The following is a 21,636-nucleotide window of genomic DNA, read 5'->3' as shown; positions in this document are numbered from 1 at the left end:
ATCGGTTCCCATGATCAAAAATGGTTTGACTAATATGAAACTTGGGTATTAGCCTCCATTAACAAAGAAAATTTGAAGTGGAAAAAAAAATTTAATTACCTTGCTTGACTAAGATCTCTAGCATACTTTTCCTTAGATAACTGATCTATCTGGAAGATAGCTCTCCCAGAAATAAAGCGTGTATTTACCTATACTTTGGTTCAATATGTCTTGAGTGAATTCTACCCCTTAGCAAAGATCTCATGTAAAGTGAGTGAGCAAAACAGATTCCCATGGTACTTCAAATTCTGCAGTAAAGACAGAGTCAAAATGGCACCACACTGTTTTATTTCAATCTGCAAACAATATAAAGAGGTGATGACTTCTGATGCCAAACCAGGCAAGTAACAGTAAAGGAACACAAAAAATATTAACAACGAAATCATTAAAGAAACAAATATTTCACATCAGTGCTTTGGCAGTATTGGCAAGCATTTCTGGCCAACTGCTTACAACAGCAGGCATCTGGAGAAACCCTTAGCTCTTAGCAAAAGGACAACCACATTTTCTCCCTAAAAGCTAACATTCTAAGTCACTCCACACCACACTGTTCTACCCAGCAGACTTTTGTAAACCTGATCATAAGACGTAACTAGGTATTGTGCATGCTTACAATGAAAATTAACTCAAAACAAAACAGAGAGTGGCAGACAAGTAAACAAAGTTTCCAGTAAGGCATCAGGAGATCACTGCTGGCTGGGCCCTTCATTTTACCAGCTTAAAGAAATGTTTTGATTTTTATCTCTCAGCAAATCCAATATTCAGAAGCTTAACCAGCAGACTCAAGTCAAAGGTTTTAAAGACTATTCCCCCCTATTCGCCCTCTTTTTTTGGTAAATGTTTCATATAAAACATGAAATCAAGTTCTACTTTATAAAAAAACAATATTGTAATAGTAAAAATATATGTTTATATTTCTCTTTTTTAAAAAGACATTTAATAATAATACTTCAGAAGACCGGATTTAAGCACCCCCCCACCCCCCACCCTGCCAGCTGTCCACCCTGGCACAGATACATTAAGGCAAAGGCTCCTGGAGAGGTCTGTCCACCCTGGCTGTGGGCTGAAGACTCAAGGTGAACACACTCTGCTCCTTGCAGGGTCAACAGAAAGGCTTCTCCCTCATGTTCACTGAGCCATCCTGCATCCCGAAGTAGACTCTCTCAGCCATGTTGATGAACAGGCCTGTGTCCACCACACCTGCAGGACAAAGGACACAAACAAACACTAAGTTTCCACCAAGGCAAAAACAGAATCAAGCATTGTAGGGTCACCACAATACAACTGCCATAAACAACTATGCACAAATAACAAACCTAAAGTCTTCCTCTGCCACCTAGTAATGAAAAGAGATTCTGATTATTTCTTCTTGCCACCACTGTCTCCCCCCCCACCCTGGCTTTCCTTCTATACTCAAACATGCCAAGATTTGTCCTCACTCAGGACCTTTGCTCATGCTATTCCTTGCCTGGACTAGTCATCATCAAGCACTTCAAAGGGTTGGCTCTTCTCCATCCTTCACACATATATGTCAGATGGCAAGTCATCTTCTAAAGAGACTCTCCATAATTACTCTAAGCACACCCCCCCACCCCGTTATTTTCAATCACACAGCCTTGTAACATTTCCTTATAGAACAAGAGGACATATTTGCAAGGCCATATATCTGTCAAAAGACCACATCAAAAAATATAAACGACTCCTCAAATCATTATGAAAAAGACAACCAAATAGAAAAATAGGCAAGACTTAAACAGGTACTTCACAAAAGAAACTATCCTAAATGGCCAAAAACACTTTTTTTAAAAAGGTGCTCAAAATCATTAGTCCAAAGGGAATGCAAGTGCCTGCTTCAGCAGCACATATACTGAAACTGGGACAATACAGAGAAGATTAGCGTGACCCCTGCACAAGGATGACACACAAATTCGTGAAGCATTCCGTATTTTAAAAATAAGTAAAAATTTTAAAAACAGAATGCAAATTAAAACTACAAGCTATCACTACACACTGATCAGAATTAAGTGTAATAAAACTTGGTTAGAATGCAAAGACATTTACACATTGATGGTGAGGGTCAACTGGTTCCAAAACCACTCTGGAAAATGTCTGTGAGTACATTTATAAACCTTAACATATTCACATCTAACAACTAGCAACTCTAGACACACAATTGTTAGTCATACATATGGTCAGCAAGATATGTATAAAATATACATAATAGCACTCTTTAAAAGTAGAGTGGATATATAAACATTTTTTTCACACACAAAATTCAATGGAACACTATTCAGGAATGAGAATTAACAACTACATGACACCTTTATCAAAAATATTTATACACACACACACACACACACACACACATACACACTCTACAGTGAGATAGCACTGATGAGCCTGAAGTGCTGGTAGAAGGGTAAATTGGTACAATCTGCACAGAGCAATTTGGCACCATCTAGCAAAAATCACAGATACAATTATCCTTTCATTCAGTAATTCTCTTCTAGCAAAGGATTAGAAACATAAATGATGATCTTGTTAAGTAAATCATGTTACATGGCCATAAAATGGAATACACACAGCTTTTTAGGGGGGAAAAAAAAACCCAAGGAAGCTCTTTTGTGAACCAACATGTAATAATCTCCAAGATGGGAAAAAGCAGGAAACAGAACACGTACATAGTATGTAAAAAGGGGTGGGGCAGGAGGAATTTCAATTTGTGTGTTTAAGAAAAAGCACGTCAAAAACACCACACAATTTTGGTAACTTTGGCTGCCTACATGTAGGGTAACTAATTGGCTAAAAAAAAGCGGGGATAGGAAGTTGCCACTGTTTACTCATAATTATGAACTGCGTAAATTCAAAAGGATAAATAAAACTTCCAAAGACAGCTCACAATAAACAAATACCATGAGGCAGTGATTCATCTATCAGGGATAGAAAACTAAAGAGCAGAGAGAAGAGCCACTGAAACATAAAGGTCCCTGGCACCAAACAGCGCCTACATGACCAGAGCCTCCCCACAGATAAACAAAGGAGCCAAGACCCATCCTCCTCCAAAATTCTGCAGTACAAGGTGTAAGCTTCCATCTGATCCAAGAAGTCAAACCTGGCTCAGAAAAGGCTTTAAGAATAAAGAGCAGAGATGAATGGCAGCAGTCTAAGGTGCAATCTTAGAGCAACCTCTCTATGAGTTACTGAGATAGATGCTGGGAGTGATTGACACCTCACCCCACCCCCAAATAAAATACAGTGGAAAGAGCAGTGGATGCTAAATGTGAGCCTGGAGGAAAGAACCCAGAGGAAAGGCCCTTAAACAAAGAGTCACTCTGCTCTGGGCGGAACACGATGAAACATCCAAGGGAGTTGTTCTCTAAGTGTCCTTACACACTGCATATGAATGCACATGGGACAAGGGCAGGGAAGCAGGGATAAATAAGGAAACTTGCTTCTCCTCCCTTGAGGCTGGTCCAGTAGTGAATCTAACAGACTAAATCAGGAAAAGAGAAAATGAGAAAAGAGACAACAAACTACTCTGATGGTCCTGTTGATACCATATATGATTTAATAGCTAGCCCCTTTGGTCATTTTCCTCACTCTAAATTCCTAATAAAACTCTGAACTTCTCTAGGATGCAACCTCTACATACTTAGGTGGAGAGCAAAGTATGAGGAAAATTTCCTTACAAAGGAAATCCCAATGTCTCATTAAGCCAAGAAAGGTCTGTGTAGGAACAAGGGAGCTACCTAGTGGGCACTGTGAGAAATCCACCTACATAGCACCTACGCTGGTGAGCTGTCTCCTCCCTGGACCCCTGGGTTTGTCTGTAGTATCATTAGAGGCAATTCTCCCATTTTACTAACAGTGACCTCTACATCTTCTCTTCTACCCACCCTCTTGGCTCTTTAGTTCTTCTATTAAAAAGATAACATTTTATTTCTATTATTGCATTAAAAGAACAAAAAAGAAAGATAATAAGAGAATGAGCATAATTACTCCTCTTTTTGACTTAATAAACCAATTAAAAAGATTGTCAACAGAAGACTAAAGTAACAGACCGCAGAGTTGGAAGAATTAGCTCTTCGTTACACAGCATATATTCACACCATTTTTAATCCCAACCAGCACAGATAACTTAGGATCTAGTATATCTAATTAATGGTGAAGATACTGCCTTTTTTCCCAGGGATTTATTCATTCAGTAAATACTTCCTTGTGTGCTGCCCATTATTTTAATTCATTTAATCCTCCCAACAACCCTATGAGGTAGGTGTGAGTATTACTCCTTTTACACAGTTAGAAACTAGGCACAGAGATATTAACTAACAGCTCAAAGTCCATACTGCCAGAGAATTGCTGGGTTAAGGATCTTTATCTAGACAGTCTGCTCCAGAATTTGCTCTGCTAAACTGACTTTATCTGCCTCATTAGCCAGTTATGGCCCAAGAATACTCCATGACAGGAAATATTCCCGGTGAAACTCTTAGTCTCTCAATATCATTAAGAGACTGACACCTCTCAAGACTGCCTGCTTGGCCAGGCATAGTGGCTCATGTCTGTAATCCTAGCACTCTGGAGGCCAAGGCAGAAGGACCGCTTGAGGTCAGGAGTTTGAGACCAGCCTGAACAAGAATGAGACTCCATCTCTACTAAAAATACACAAAATTAGCCAGGTGTGGTGGCGCATGCCTGTAGTCCTAGCTACTCCAGAGGCTGAGGCAGGAGGATCGCCTGAGCCCAGGAGTTTGAGGTTGCTGTGAGCTATGATTACACCACTGCACTCTACCCTGGAAGACGGAGCAAGACTCTGTCACAAAACAAATAAATGAAAAAAAATGACTGCCTCTTCTTTTGAATCCTCTCAATTCAAAGGAGTTCCAATACGTCCTCTGGCCTGAAGTAGGGCTCCAGCCTCATAACTTGCCTCTACACTGCCTACCTAGCCTTCACCTGGGGCCCTACCCAGACTCCTACTCCATCATACCCTGGCACAAGCTGCATTTGAAGCTATCCACTGTCCCAAATGTTCACTTCACACAGACTCTCCTCACCTGGCACTTGAGCAAGTGAAGATAAAACATTTAGGGTCTAAAGACCAACAACTCAGAGCTTTCCTCTTGGTGACACAGTCCTTGGGAAAATCACTTAACTTTCCTCAGCCTGTGTCTAACTCCTCTATAATGACTTCATCAAAGTGGGAATCAAATGAGACATTTTCAAACACTTAGCACAGTGTCTAGATTATGGTATGCTAAGGCATAGGTCAAAACCCTCCTCTACACTATAGAACTTCCTCACACTCCCCAAAAGAAGCAACTTCTAGCACCCTAGACTCTCAGTGTTCCTCTAACAGGATTTAGGGCATTCCATCTTATTTGTAGGCATGGCTTCTACATAGCCACACACAAATATCCCCAGGTTTCCATCAACTCTCTTTGAGGACAGATTCCATGTTCTATAGAGCATAACCTATAACACGTGGCACAGACAGCATCTTGCCCCTAGTATGTATCCTGTGAATGTGCATGAACTGAGTTGTTTTTCCCCAATGATTAAAAGGAGAGCCCACAAAAAGAGGTGGCAGTCCAGCTCCTGGAAGGACAGGCTCTACCCAGACATGGTGGCCTTATTTCAGAGCAAGCCCCCTCTGACTTCCATGAGCTCCAGTACTATCCCAACTGAAACGAGCTGTGAAATTCACAAGCAAGAAAGCTGTTAGGTAAGCAACAACTGTTTCAGGGCAGGGGAAGCCAAAGGAGGTGAAGTTAAAAACCCAAACATGGTATATAAAGGAAGTTCTTTCTCACCAAGTCTTACAAAGCCCATGTCCTTCAGGCCTTTTGTGGCCAGATATAGAAGACAGTTATAAAGGCATGGTGTCTGTGTCCAGAGCATGCCATTTGTGTTACCTGGGATCATTTTGATGGCTGTGTTCACTTCACTCCATTTGTGTACCCGGTCAAACTTCCAATCCAAGATGAAATTCCCATTATCTGTCACCACAGGACCCTAGAAGACAATTTTAACACTGACCAAAGATATAGACACAGGTAGACAGAGAAGGACAGGAAAGTGGAGGGGATAACTAAAGACAAGCATCCTAATTAATCAGCTGCAAGCAGTGCTCCCACTTTGTGCTTTCTAGAAGGTGTGCTGTGAAGTAGTAATGAGCAGTTTTGGAGTCAGAAAGGCTTGGATTTGAGTCTTAAGCCACATAGGTACAGATCTCAAAGGAGCCATTACCTTCTGTGAGCCTCAAGTTTCTTAACTGTAAAAAAGGGATAATGATACACACTTATGATTCATAAGACAGTTTACGTATATATAATATGCATAAACACAACAGTAAGAGCTCAACGAGTCTTAGCTGTTATTATAGTGAAAATCTATAGCACAGATTACCAACATCACACAATATTCTCATAGCTTCACATTAAGTATCATCAATGCTATGAAATAAGACAATGCTACTTCACCCATCACAACCTCCCTCCCATCAAGCAGTCCCAATGAAAAGACAGGGAGAACAGCAACAGCGTCTGAGGTCAAACAGGCAGAGAGTGGTTTTAGTTAATTAATCCAGAATTCCTCAATAGCTTCGTATACTAGAAAAGCAGATGAGTGCCTAAGAACACGATTGTTGACAGAACACCAAGTCAGAGGCAAGCACACCAGAACTCCCCTGCAGACTGGCTAAGAAGGGGTGGGAGCTCAGTAAACACTTTGTGAAGGCAGGCGGCTGGGACTCTGCCTGGAGTAACTCCTGGCCTATCAGCTATACAACGTGAGTCACATAACGTCAGTCAGAGCACTGTACAACCACCAGGATTAGGGCTATGACTTTTTTAAGTCATAAAAACAATGGGGAAAAAACATATCAAAACAAAAATGTTTCAAGACAAAGTTACAGATCTTTTCTCTCTATCTTCTAACCTTTTTATATAGTTATATAGATCTTTTCTCTGTCTTCTAACCTTTTTATATAGTTATATATGCAATTGTAGTTAGCTTTTGGATTATTATTTTTGCTTATTTAAGTGTAGGGAGGGGAAACGTTCTGTGTAACTCACTTTAGAAGCTGAAGGGAAACATGAAACATTTGGACTAAGTGTCTGGAGTGTATTCCTGGGGAGAACAATTCACAAACCCCCAAGAAACTCTATTTCTTGTCAAATTTAACCACAGAATGAGAGAAAAAAGGAGGAAAAAAGAAAATTACACCATGGAAACTGAAAAACTTTCTGCCCTAGTGAGGCTTCCCAAAACCAGTGTCTGAGCAGCTGTGAACCAGGGTGTTCCGGGCCTTGGGTATAAAGGTCAGAACACCTGCAGAATGTCAGACCCTGAAGGACAGAGAAAGAATTATTCCCCCTTTGTATGGAGGATACGCACTGTATTAATTATGGTCTTGTCTACATGAGTTTGAATATAAGAAACTAACGAAGCCAACTCTCTAAAAATAAGTATGTTGATTAAAAATAAATAAAATCCAACTGCCTGGTGGAGGCAGAGAGGACCTAACTGGAACAGAAGGAAGACCACCACACTGAGAACCCAAGTGCCCTCCAGAACACCTCCACCCCAATCTGGCCACTTACTGCCTTGTTCACAGCCATTCGGAGTTCAACCACACCCCCAAACTTCTGGCCCACAGCTCGGCTCACTGGGACGTAGGCCATTGGGATGACCTCAATGGGGATTCCCTTGTGCCACTGATCCCCAAGGTTCTTTGAATCTTTCCTGGAAAGAAAGAGTCAATAAGCACAAATAAAAGTAAATAAGCTCAATGGTACAAACACCAAATTCAGGAATGGGGTTAATTAGATGGTGGGAGGACAACCACCATGAGCAGGGGCAGTATACACAGGGCTGTTTTACCATTTAAGAAAAGAGATACTTGAAATAAGTATGATGAAAATATTAAAATCTGATATGGCTGGCTTGCAGGTATATAGGTGTTTAATATTTCAGCTCTTCCCCTATCTGTATTTCATAGTAAGTGTATACACATATACATGTATTTTAAATCAACAGGCAGTGCAAATGCCTTCTACCAGACAGGAGAATATGAGAGCTAGTCAAAGACTGTCCACAATATGAGTCACCCAAGAGGAAGCAGGGTGTGCTGAGTCACTGCCCACTCACAGGGCGGACCCTGCTTCCTCTGAGGTCACTTGTGAGGATCTCATGAGCGATATGTGAGGTATGCTCTGTCAACAGGGTGACAAGCTGTTTTCTCTCCCTTCCACTGGACACATGAAATAAGATTGGAGATCCTGGCTCAGTGTAAGGGTAATAGAATCAGCGACCTCTACCTTCAGCCTACAAGCAAAACCTAAGCTCTCCTTGACACTGCCTTAAGTCTCAGCCATCAGTCTGAGAAAGTCAGAGAGTTCTTCCATCTCTCCATTTCCTCTTCTATAACACAGGAATGAGGCTTGGGGATCCAACCTACCTACCTCTTCAGTCAGCAGGTCAGAATGCCAGAAACCGTACCTGAAATCAGCGATCACAATGAAGCGACTGGCATAGCCAGCCACGATCTTCTCCTGGGTCAGGCAGCCTCTGTGGATAGAAAAGAAGCAAATGAACACAAGACTACGACAAAATCTCGATTTGGGAATCTCGATAAGGTCAAATACAGAATTCCCAAATCCACTCCATCATGGCACTTAAAGAGAAATTTAACTTTTAATGTTTAAAAGGACATACCCAATCCCATTATGCTGTTTCTAGTAAATGGGCTATAGAAACATTATCCTGTGTCTGGGAGAAACCTAGAAAGCAGACAATGGCTCCCATTCAGGCCAGGCATAATCCCATCCAAGATGCATCTGAGAGGAAGCTTTGTGTTTAGGGAGACGTCATCTAGCCATGGCATGAATGGGGGGATCTATAACCTGCGGAAGGCAAGCTTTGAACAATGTGCCCTATCAACTATTTGACAGGATGATGGAGAGGAGAAAGCCCAGATCACTGAATCAGTGGATCTGAGTGCAGGCCAACCTCTGGTGCTCAGCAGCTAAACTAACTCCCATCTCCAGTCAAGAGGGTTAAATAACACATAAGAAAATCTTTTTTAAAAATAAAGTGTGATTTTAAACAAACGTTGTATCATTCAATAGTCTGCTCAATTATGTAAGAACCAGCAAAACAAGGCAACACCTTTTTCAACTCACCATTCCCTACCCCATAAATTAGCATTTAAGAAACAATTCTTCAGCAAATTAATTGCTCAAAATAAAATAAAATTAAATTAAATAAGATTAAATAAAATAAATAAAATAAAATAGACAATTAGTGTTCACTCTAGCCCAGGCAACAGAGCGAGACTCTGTCTCTAAATAAATAAATAAAAATAAAAAGAAACAATTAATGTTTTCTAAATGAATGACTAGCATCCCTAACTGCTCACAGAGGTAAGCACAGCTTTAAAGCAAAGGTCACACATTGGTGCTCACAGACCTAATAATCTAGCTAGTAAGATTTTGCTTTGGCCTGGACAGTTTTTAAAGTTTAAAATCACCAGAAGAATGCAGATCCACAGAAAACCCATTAAGAAGAATGAGCTCACTAAAGAGGCCCAGGTTCCTTGTCACCAGATTGCTATTAATGACCAGAAATGCCAGGCTGGTCTAAGGCCATATGCTATCAACATCCTAGTAGAAAGACAAACAGAAAAACTCATGTATGTCGCAGCAGCAACTTGTTCATTCTGTATCCCATCTTGCTTTGCTAAGGATGAAATGGCAGATAGCCTTTAGCAAGAAAGTCTCCACAACACTCACCCACCACCCTTGATGAGATTGAGGTCAGCATCTACTTCATCAGCACCATCGATGGCAAGGTCAATCTATGTCGGGGAGAAGACATATTAATAGAAACTGCCAAGAACTCTCGAGAAGCTCTATGCTAACCCTGACCATGCAATAGCTCATCAGATCCTCAGCTGCCCTATTAGCTAGGTCCAGTATTCCCAATGAACAAATCAAGAAACTGAGGCTCCAAAGATTAAGTTACTCCACTAGGGTCACCAGGAAACCAGCACAGGACCTGGGACTACTCAAACCTGGGTATAGCTCTCACCTATGACTTTACACTCCCTTTTCCTATTGATGGGATTCTCTGTGGACAAGCTGAAATTATTTAGAACACGCATTCTCAGAATGGGTGATATCATGCCCCAGGAGGCAAAAACTAGTTCTTGGGGGGTACAGGGAGATCTTACTTAGACATTACAATGGTTTTTGGCCCTCTAAAGGGCCAATACAGTATATATGTATTAAATTCTATTGGGGATGGAGGATCAATAATGGGGGGGTGGGGGGACGAAGAAAAACTGATTCAAAAGTCTCTGTACTAATTTTGGGCAAATTCACAGGCAATTGCAGTGGATATGAAGATCAAATGAAGAGATATATGAAGAAGTTGACAGACATTTGATGTGTTCCTGAACTGGAAATTATCTGAGGCACTCCCACTAAGACCCCACCTTGTCTGGGCTTGCCACTCCCTCTATTAGGATGCTCTACCACCAGCTTCAAAAGCAGCTCAGGGGTAAACAGGTTCATTCATGTTTCAAAAACCAAAATCAAGAAAGTTATACATTTCTCATCATTTGTGGTAGTCTGCATGAATTATGTAGGAACCTCAAAAACTTTTTTAAAAAAAAACAGCAGTATGCAGTGTACAAATTCTATTGATGCTGCAGTTACTAAGTTGCTTAGCATGGCCAGTGGCACAGGTGTAGCCTACAAAATTTCAGGCAAAGCATGCTTGTTTCCATCCTTTTACAGAATTCTGGCCTTTGTCTACAATTACGGCCTGCTTTGCTCTCCCCCCCAGCCCGCACTAATCCTTGGGCGAGGCTGCACTGTGGCAATTATCTGAGATCTGGAAGGTGGCAAGTTTTTCTATATAGATTCTGAACCCACCTTCAGCCCAAAGCACTCTCCTCATAGCTGCTGAACAGATGATCAGCCTGTCCCCTAGGCTCTGCCCATAGAAATCTCCCAACAGGTCCTTCCTGTAGTTCTTACAACCCCTCAGAGGCCCATGTGTACCATCGCAACACAGGTTACTAGACCACCATCAAGTCCCTATGCCAGACTGGTTTTCTAACTGCTGTAGCCCGACCCCACTTTTCCAATCCAGCCTTGTTTGCCCTCTGCCCTACCTTCCTCTACCATGCACCAGTACATTCCACTCACTCTCTTAATCATCCCAGCCAGTCTGAGCAGTGTCCACATACACTCACATGCCCATGCGGAGCTGTTTCTGTGGTTCCCATCCACCCCTCTCTGCAATGTTCTCTCCTACCCTCGCCACCCAGCCTTTACAGCTCCGTTCAAACTTTATCTCTTCCCACAAAATTCTTCTATTATAACTAGTACCACTCTAGAATCAGAAGCACCTGGGTTCAGATTCTGGTTCTGTCATTTTACAGAAGTGTGGCCTTCAGCAAATGACTTACCCTCTCTGTGCCTTTTCACATCTATAAAGTGGGAAAATTATAGTACAGACCCCAAAAATAGTGACTAAATAATTTAATGCAGGTATAGGACTTAGCACAAAACTGGATACATCATAATGGCTCAGAAGGTGCCATCTCAGATGGTGTGTGGTGCTGCTCACCCTCACCAACTGCAGCCTCCTCTGGGCTGCCCTATATTTAACAGTCTTTACCATGAAACTTCATTTTAATCTGTTTTCAAATGTCCTGCCTCAGATGATTCCTTCTCTCCTCCACGCAGAGGTAAGCTCTGTGGGCTGGCTCATACCTCTGCAGAAGGACCTCAGGAAGGCCTGGATCCAGCCCTAGGTTTGTCCACTCCCCCTTCACTACACTCATACTGAGCCCTCAGAGTTAAACCACAGGAACACACTGGAAACTAACCACTTCTCCACTTGTGACTCCAGCCAGGATTAATACTCAGGGTCCCAGGAGAAAAGTTAGTATGACGAACTGACCTTTTCCCTACATCTGACAAAGTATCTAGAATGCACAAACAAGTGACAGCCATAAAAAAGGAGACAGACACAGCAGTCTGACTCTCTCTCTTACCTCTGGGTGTCGATCCAGGTCACTGAGGGTTAAGCCATACTGCAGGATGAGCTGACGGGCCTGTGGAAAACAGAAAAAAGCACCCATAATCACATACTGTGAATTTGTGGCAAGGATTCTCAGAATTCTTTTGGATTTAAGTGTCAAACACTGAGTGCTGTCCAGGCTCTCTTCCAAATCCCAATGTAGCCCATCAAGAGGTAGGTGATATAGCCCCATGCATGGCAAAACTGTTAATCAACCTGGGAAAAAGGCAAACAGCACACAGTGAAGACTCTGTTCCCATGCTAAGCTAAGAGAGCCTTCTCAGTGGCTTGCTACTAAAGGCAATGCCATGGCCTCCCAAAGCTTCAGGCAATACAACTATTACAAAAAATTCTGGCTGGGCGTGGTGACTCACGCCTGTGATCCTAACACTTTGGGAGGCCTAGGCGGGTGGATAGTTTGAGCTCAGGAGTTCAAGACCAGCCTGAGCAAGAGCAAGACCCCATCTCTACTAAAAAATAGAAAAAATTAGCTGGGCATGGTGGCACATGCCTGTAGTCCCAGCTACTTGGGAGGCTAAGGCAGGAGGATAGCCTTAGCCCAAGAGTTTGAGGTTGCTGTGAGCTAGGCTGACACCATGGCACTCTAGCCCAGGGAAGTTGAGACTCTGTCTCAAAAAAAAAAAAAACAAAAAATCCTAAAATATAGAAGAACCAAAACCACAAAGTTATTAGAAACGTTTTTAAAATAATCGAACAGTATGAAAAAAGACTGAAGAAGATTATGATGAATTCATACGGAGTGGTTTCCAGGCCATATTGTTGAGGATATAGGGAAAAGAATATATACACTCAGAAAAGTATATATAGGCCAGAACTCTAGAATGGCTAAGTGAGAAACAGCAATTTTAAGCACCAGACTGGGAAAGATTCGGGTTGTTTGTAGAAAAAATCAGCACCATTTACTTTACAGACATGCTTCATAGCTAACCTTTTAAAAAGGCTGACAAAGAGGAGAACAGTGGTTAGGGCCACCACATAGCCCTGAGGATTTTGTAGCTGGAAGAAAGATACCATGAACTTCTGCATCTGAACACCCAAGTCTAAACGATGAGGATTTGTGTTCATGTTATTACTTATAATATGCAGAGGAACCAAAGGATGGAAAACTTTTTTGCAAAGGTGTGCCTTTAAAACATTTTTTGCTTAAAGTGAAAGGCACCTGAGAATAATAATCAGAAGGTCCAGATTCTAATCTTGAATACACCAGCTATGTGGCCCTTTGCAAGTTTTCTGCAAAAAGATGGGGATGGATGAAATCACCAAGGCCAATCTTCTAATAGAAAATCCTAAGACTGTAAGAATAAAACACAAAGACCCTGGAATTTGCAATGTATGGGCCTTACTTGGATCCTAATTCAAACAAACTTTGGAAATACTTTTAAAGGATAAGACAATAAGAGAAATTTGAACCCTAGATTTTTATTTGATGCTATTAAAGATCATTATTAATTTTTTTAGTATTCTTGTGATGTTTAAAGGACTCCCTATTTTTCAGAAATATATAATGAAATATATACAATGAAATTATATTATACTTGGAATTTGTTTCAAAATAACAAGGGTGGGAGAGTGATTGAGGTACAAATGAAACAAGAATGGCCATGAATTGATAACTATTGAAACTGGGTGCAGGGCACATGGAAGTTCATTTTATTGTTCTTTGCTCTTTTTGAACCTCAAAACTTTGTGTAATAAAAAGCTAAAATAAAATGCTGGCTGAAAAAGCCAGTACCAAAAAAAACTTAAATGATTTTCTTCTTATTAAAGACAAATATATAACAAAGGGAGGAAATAACAACAAAAATATTACTGCTAGAAGTACCGTGTTTCCCCGAAAATAAGACAGGGTCTTATATTTATTTTTCCTCAAGAAGACACTCTAGGGCTTATTTTCAGGGGATGTGTTAAGTACAGTACAACAATCTACATTTATTCAAATATAGTTAAGTTGTCTTCTTCTGGAACATCATCATAACTCTCTAAACCCCGAACTTCACCCTGAATTTCTTGCGACTCTATTTCCTTTAGAACCATTGGTCCCAATCTTTCAAGTCCAGCAATAGAGCTCTCATGGGGCAGATGAGAAGGGCTGCTCATCTTCTTTACCGATCAGTGACAAAATGCATAGGTTGTGCAGATACCAGATACGCTGCGTAGCCACACCCATCACTAGGTCTTATGTTTGGGGTAGGACTTATATTGCACAAATGCTTAGAAATCCTGCTAGGGCTTATTTTATGGGTAGGTCTTATTTTGGGGGAAACACGGTAGTATTAGAGAAGCCATCCTAATTCCAGACCCCGAGGCTATACAAATATTGGAAAGGCCTGGAAAAGAGCCTCCAAGATGGCCCCCAATAGTCCTTACTGCCTGATATTCATGGCCTTGGGTACTCCCTTCCCACACTGTCCCAGGGTTGGTCTGTGTGACCAAGGGCACACAGCAGCGGTGATGGTATGACACTTCTGAGATTAGTTATAAAGAACTCTGCAGGAGGGTGGGGGAGGGGAGAACGCAGTAAAGACGGGGTGGCATGCTCAAGTGATCAATCTTTCTCTGTCTCATACACACACACACACACACACACATACAGGGTATTATTAAGCCAATCATTAATACATTGCTAACTGATAAAGACTTTCTAAAAAATAACCACCACACCCTGGACAAGGAGTGGGCTCTCCTTCCCCTAAAAGGCACCTTATCTCTACTTCACCTCTACCATGTATTTGTTTAAGAAAAAAAAATCTGCACACATAAATGTAGTAATCATTCATTCAACAAACACTTATGTAGTGCCAGGTACCACAACGGACACTGGAGATAGTAAAAACACACCCCCAACTCACAAGTGACTCATATTCTTATTAAATTGTGTATACCTTAAATCAGGGGTCCTCAAACTTTTTAAACAGGGGCCAGTTCACTGTCCCTCAGACCGTAGGAGGGCCGTTGGAGAGTGCGGCGCACATTCCACACATGCGCACTGTGGGCCCGGGACGAGTTGGCTGCTAAGCAGGTCAGGCAGCAGTGGCAAAAACACCCAGCGGGCCAGATAAATGTCCTCGGCAGGCCGCAGTTTGAGGACCCCTGCAAATGATCACTACATCTGACTGGACTCTACCTCCTCAACACAAACACCAGCCACCCACTTTACAACCTGACCAGAGTCTGGCACATGAGAGCTTTCTATGTTCTGCAGCTGGAAGGCCTGCTGTGATCCTCCTGCGATCACCATACCCCACCCCAGCTTCTGCAAGCTCTGGGACTCTCCCATCTTCCTAAACAGATGATAAGCAACAATGCAAAGAGATGATCTGTACTCCCTTTAAACAGTTCTGTATCCCCATTCACAACATGGGGCTCAGGAATTCTGCCAGTTTGCGAGGATAGAAACTGAAGTCTGGCCCCTGTACAATGACCTCAAGGTCTCCCTGGGGTGGAACACTTTAAGCCTACTCCCATGAGCAGGTATCCCAACTCTCCCTTCTCGACTCCCCACAGGACCCCTTTGGGTGGCCCTGCTGCTATGCAGAGAAGTTGTAATCACAAATGGCATGAGCCTCATCCTTCCTGAATGTTATGGGTTGGATTGTGTTTCCCCCAAAAAAGATATGCTGGAGTCCTAGCCTCCAGTACCTCAGAATGTGACCGTTTTTAGAGATGGGGTCTTTAAAGAGGTAATCAAGCTAAAATGAGGTCATTACAGTGAGCCCTAATTCAATATGACTGGTGTCTTTTAAAAAGGGAAATCTTGACACAGACAGACACACAGGGAGAACACATGAACATGAAGACAGAGATCAGAGTGATCAATCTATAAGCCAAAGAACATTAAAGGTTGCCAGCAACCTGCCAAAAGCCAGGAGGAGAAAGGCATAGAACAGATTTTCATTCACAATCTTAGAAGGAACCAACACCACTACCACCCTTTTATTTTTTTTAAAAAAAAAGACAGAGTCTTGCTCTATTGCCTAGGCTGGAGTACAGTAGCATGATCATAGCTCACTGTAACCTCCAACTCCTGGGCTGGGCTCAAGCAATCCTCCTGCCCCAGCCTTTCGAGTAAGGTAGGACTACGGGCATCACCACGCCTAGCTAATGTTTTCTTTCTAATTTTTTGTAGAGATGGGGATCTCACTATGTTTCCCAGGCTGGTCTCAAACTCCTGGCCTCAAGCAATCCCTCCCACCTCAGGCCTCCCAAAGTGCTAGAATTACAGATATAAACTACTATATCCAGCCCTTGCCTTCATCTTGATTTCTTGGCTTTTTAGCCTCCAGACTTTGAGAAAATAAAACTCTTAATTTTAGCCTCCAGAACTGTGAGACAATGAATTTGTTTAAGCTACACTTAGCTTGAGGAACCCTGTTATGACAATCTTAGCAAACTAATACACTGAGTTCAACACAGCAGCCCTACCATGGGGGCTCTGACCCGTCACTGACTGTCAGCACATTCAGGCCTCTAGTGCTTCACTGAAATCAGCAACTGCTAGATACCAGAAGCTTCCAGCTGGCAAGCTAAGAGGCCTCCTGAGGATGTGGTGCAAACACCCCTGGCCTGCCTCTTCCGGCCAGAGCTCTGGAAAGTGCAGGGAGCAGGAAAGCTAACGATGAGCCTGTGCTTCTGAAAAAAGACAGGAAGCAATGTTTTCTCATAGCCATCCCACAGCTGGTGCCCCCAAATGCCTGTGATTAGAGACAAGTGGCATGTGGCAGGCTAGCAGTCCTTCTGTTTTTCATAAATTTCACAATAAAACCTGAAAACTCTTTACATTTTCCTTTCTACCACCTAATGAAGATAGGACTGAAGGCAGAATGAGCAATAAATTCTGGTTTTGGCTTAAAAGACCATGTGTGGCCTTCAAATGCTTTATTTTCTTTTTCCAAAGCCTTTAACTTTAAAGGGCAAATCTACCCCAAATCATTTAAATCCCTATAGAGTTACCTATTTAAAAAGTAGGGTGTGAAATTGTTGGGGCTCAGAAAATGTACTCCAAAATGAAGGCCTCAGAAGCAGAAGTTTTTCTCTGACGCTTTGCTCTCCTGTCACTGGCCACTCATTCTCCCCCCAAGCTAGCCAAACAAACTATTAGGTTGTTAAGTATGAATTGTCCAATTTCCGTAAGTACTAAGTTTGACAGCTGGTATCTCTGAGATTTCACTTTGACACTTTTTATTTTTACTATGAAAGTACATCACCATTTGCTCAAATGCAGTTTAGCTTATGATTAACTTTCACATTTTTTTTTTTTTTTTTTGAGACAGAGTTTCACTTTGTTGCCCAGGCTAGAGTGAGTGCCATGGCGTCAGCTGAGTTCACAGCAACCTCAAACTCCTGGGCTTAAGCAATCCTACTGCCTCAGCCTCCCGAGTAGCTGGGACTACAGGCATGCGCCACCATGCCCGGCTAATTTTTTCTGTATATATTAGTTGGCCAATTAAAATTTCTTTCTATTTATAGTAGAGACAGGGTCTCGCTCTTGCTCAGGCTGGTTTCGAACTCCTGACCTCAAGCAATCCGCCCACCTCAGCCTCCCAGAGTGCTAGGATTACAGTACCTTTCACATTTTTTAAGAGCAATTTTTGTGAACCCATGGATAAGTCAAAAATCCGTGTTATTTTCGAATATGAGTTCTGTTGTGGAACTGATGCAACACAGACAGCTCAAAGTATCAATGAAGTGTTTGGGAAGGATGTGGCTAATGTGTATGCACAGTACGCCGATGGTTTGAGAAGCTCCATTCTGGTGATTTTAATCCTGAAAATGAGCTACATGGGTGACCCGAGACCAAGGTGGATAATGATGAGCTAAAGGCTGTAGTGGAAGCGAATCCATCTCAACCTACGTGTGAATTAGCAGCAAGGTTGGATGTTACTGTTTCCACAATATTGGACCATTTGAAAGAAATCAGCAAGGTAAAGAAGCTGAATAGATGGGTTCTGCATGAATTAAATGAGTGTCAGAAGAGAAGTCATCTTGAAACTTGCCTTTCTTTGCTGTCATGACATAAAGGTGAGCCATTTCTACACCGTATTGTTACGTGATAAAAAATGGATTCTTTTTGACAACTGCAGTGTTCAGCACAATGGTTGGATGAAGATGAAGTCCCAAAACACAGTCTGAATCCAAATATTCATTTGAAAAAACTAATGGTGTTGGTTTGGTGGCCCAGCGCTGGTATTATCCATTACGGCTTCATGAAACCTGATCAATCAATTACAGCAAATGTCTACTGCAACCAATTGGGCGAAATGATGAGGATACTTGTGATTAAGCAGCTGAGACTGGTCAACAGAGACAGGCCAATCCTCTTGCAAGACAACATTCAACCACATGCCACACAAACAACACTGCTCAAACTACAGCAGTTGGACTTGGAAACTCTTATCATCCACCATATTCACCAGACCTCGCACCACCTGACTACCACTTCTTTCAGGGTTTAGAACACTTCTTGTGGGAAAAATATTCAATTCTTAACAAGCGGTAGAAAATGCCTTTCTCGATTTCATTGCCACTCGCTCTCCAGGCTTCTTCACTGCTGGCATAAATAAGCTACCATTAAGATGGCAAAACTATGTCGATAGTTTAGGCACATACTTTAATTGTACTGCTTCTTGTTTGAGATAGAATAAACTATATTTTCAATTTCAAATCAGACATTTCATATTCAGTGACCTAAAAGAATCTCTCTTCCCCAAGGCAGGTCATAGAAACCAGAAAAGCTTTTCCCCAAAGCCAGCCATAAAACCTAAAACTATTACTCTAACTTCCCCCAACTTTCTGTGTAACTGGCCACAAAGAAATTATCTTACCTACTTTGTTTACCTAGGGTCCTGCCCCACATCCAGAAGGAAGAAATGCTGCCGAAAGGCCAAGAACAATCTAAACAGGCAGGACTTGCTGGGTTTCCCCACTCAGTCTATTACAGTTAGATCAATCATCCAAACCTAAGAATGTTTACTGACCATGCTAATCTAAATGGAGGCAGAAGTAGCCTCTAAATGACGGACAACCATTTTAGATGCAGAATCACAAAGTATACATTTATGGAAAAACATATAGACACTTTTCTTCTTTGAAAATTACTACCAGGATATGTAGCTATACTCTTACAGCTTAACACCACACACATATATAATAACCACACATATAACATTCTACAGTTAGTAGGAATTGGGATTTTTTTTTAATACCCATATTCTCCCAATGGGCAGCTGATGGGCTATATTAAATAATAATAAAGTCCAATTACTGTTCCTAAAACATTCAGAATTCTGAAATCATGAAAACATGGTTCCTAATTTCTACTCCTATTCAAAATAATATATGGTATATGGAGAAAGAATGCTTTTGTTGCAAGGGGGAGAAAAATGAACCTGTAACCATTTTAGATCTTACTTACAAACAGGTAATATTCGATTTAAATTACACTGCCCTTTGGTAGCAATACTAGGTTCATAAAAAAGTTACTTTTAGGACAAAAAAACACTAATGATAATGGGGACATTGATAATCAAGTATTTTCAAATTAGAACTCAATCCTTCTCAAGTTGTACTCCTAGCAGAAAATGAATGGCCGGACAAGCAATTAGACATAAATCATCAGCTGATTACAGTTCTAAATGAAGCCAGTCAAAGATATCAAAAGGTGCAAACAAAAACCAGGAGGGGGGGAAATATTGACTTAGTCACAGACTATAAAAATGTATATTCAGGGTTCTCTTCTATGCTATATTGTTGCTTTTCTTCACTGTTTTTTTTACCTCAATGGTCCTCTCAGTTGTTTGTCACATTGATTATTTTTCTAATATTTCTATGTTACAAATGTTATATTGTAAAAATTACAAATGTCACCAAAGGAATATTAACTCCAGCCAAAATTATGTTATTATGGTTCATCAATTTGACTACACAATATGCACTGTCACATCTGAGTAAGACTCCTAAGGAAGAATCATAATTGCAATAATCATCTCATTTCTCTGTGAAATGAGCAGATGTTAGCATAAAATAAGAGCCTTTTGCATTCCGAAAGGCAATACAGGAGCCTTTGCACCCTCCCTGACAAACCAGATGGTAACACTTCATATAGGGGTGAAGAACAGAACAAAGGCATTTCAGAACTCCAATTTGATCCAATACACCCTGTAATTCTAAAAATGGATCAGTTGTCTTCAAATCCTTCACGGTATATTATTTGGTCTTCAAAGTCTTCCTTTGGAAGATTTCGAACAAAAAAGGGGAATTGTGAGAAAAAGGAAAATCTGAAAGAAAAATTTTAAAAGCAGCCCAAATGGCTGCAGGTTGGACATAACAGGTAATAGAAACAAGACCTACGAACTAAAGCTAAACTCTCGCCTGCAAGGCTGGATGGAGTCTATCAAATATTTCACTGACATGTACTGATTGTAACTCTGCCCATCAGATGAAATGCAAAGGCAGGATGCAGTCAATCACCTCTCTCCAACCCTAAGGTGCCCACATACTTGTTTTACCATACGTGTTAACCACAGATTTACATTATTTATGTATAAAGTCACTGAGCACCAGTCAGAATCTTAAGAATGTCACCTTTGCTTCACTGCCCCTTTCTCCCACTTTCTATGTAGCAAAACATAAATACTGAGCCTCGTGTAACCCACTCCTGGACACATTCTCAGACTGTGCTGAGTCTGTGTTCTGTGCTATAGTCCTCAAACTTAGCACAAATAAAATTAACTTTATTTTTTTAAGTCTATCATGCTTGTTATTTTAAACTGTTGGGCTGACAAAGTCAAGAAAAATAAAAAATAGAAAAGAAACCATAGCATGCAAGAAAAGCATACAATTTCAAGATACTGGGGCAAATATCCAATCAACTAAAAGAGTATCCATCTAAAGACCAAGAAATGGTATGGTAAGGGGTTGGAGAGGTGAGTGGAGTATGTTCTTGATTTTCTTCGATAAAAAGACTTGAATAATGTTTCTTCAATCTATGTGTATGCATAACTTTAATTAAAAATAAACATCAAATCCCACCTCTGACATAAAAAAATAAAAATTAAACACCAATATCAAACAATTTATTAACTAAGAAATAAAAAATACTTGATGAGCAAGTCACTTGGAAAAATTAGCTAGTTAGCTTTCTAAAAGACTAAGACAACCACCACAAGCCACTCTAACTTTAAAAGTGTCTCCTCAAGACATCAGAATTTCAAAGAAAAAAGATGAAATGCAAACCCACTTAAGGTATTGTCTTCAGTCCTTGGGTACCCACCAACCTTGCTCAGGGTCCCCAAGAGATTTAACACAAAAGAAGCTCCAAAAGCATGCACTATCCTAACTCTCTAAACTGTCTACCTGGAATCCCTGCCTCTACTTCCTGCTCTGTCAGGCTACAGATGGAACCTTACCAAACACTCTCACCCTTCACCATAGCTGGCTGCAGGCTGCCAGCATTGTGTGCCACCAATGGGAGAGTTTTCTAAGAAA

At 41.2% G+C, this 21,636-nt stretch overlaps 1 protein-coding gene and 1 non-coding gene across 2 annotated transcripts in view; one reads left to right on the top strand and one right to left on the bottom strand.

The window, feature by feature from the left end:
- Positions 1–304: 304 nt before the first annotated feature.
- Positions 305–21,636, bottom strand: part of RPIA (ribose 5-phosphate isomerase A) — a 33,976-nt gene continuing 12,644 nt past the window's right edge. Inside the window, exons 4-9 of the mRNA XM_012774353.3 lie at positions 12,107–12,166; positions 9,831–9,895; positions 8,539–8,607; positions 7,641–7,782; positions 5,952–6,051; positions 305–1,239 (exon numbers count right to left, since the gene is read on the bottom strand). Coding sequence (XP_012629807.1) covers positions 1,142–1,239; positions 5,952–6,051; positions 7,641–7,782; positions 8,539–8,607; positions 9,831–9,895; positions 12,107–12,166 — 534 coding nt within the window. The 3' untranslated portion in view covers positions 305–1,141. The remainder of the gene's footprint in view (positions 1,240–5,951; positions 6,052–7,640; positions 7,783–8,538; positions 8,608–9,830; positions 9,896–12,106; positions 12,167–21,636) is intronic.
- On the top strand, positions 1,883–1,989 carry LOC142870280 (U6 spliceosomal RNA). The gene has a single exon (XR_012918711.1). It is a non-coding gene; the product is annotated as a U6 spliceosomal RNA (small nuclear RNA).

The sequence above is a fragment of the Microcebus murinus genome, chromosome 3, assembly GCF_040939455.1.
Source record: "Microcebus murinus isolate Inina chromosome 3, M.murinus_Inina_mat1.0, whole genome shotgun sequence".
In the NCBI taxonomy this organism is placed as follows: Eukaryota; Metazoa; Chordata; class Mammalia; order Primates; family Cheirogaleidae; genus Microcebus; species Microcebus murinus.
Note: the sequence above shows the minus strand (reverse complement) of the source record. Positions and strands in the feature narration are given on the sequence as shown.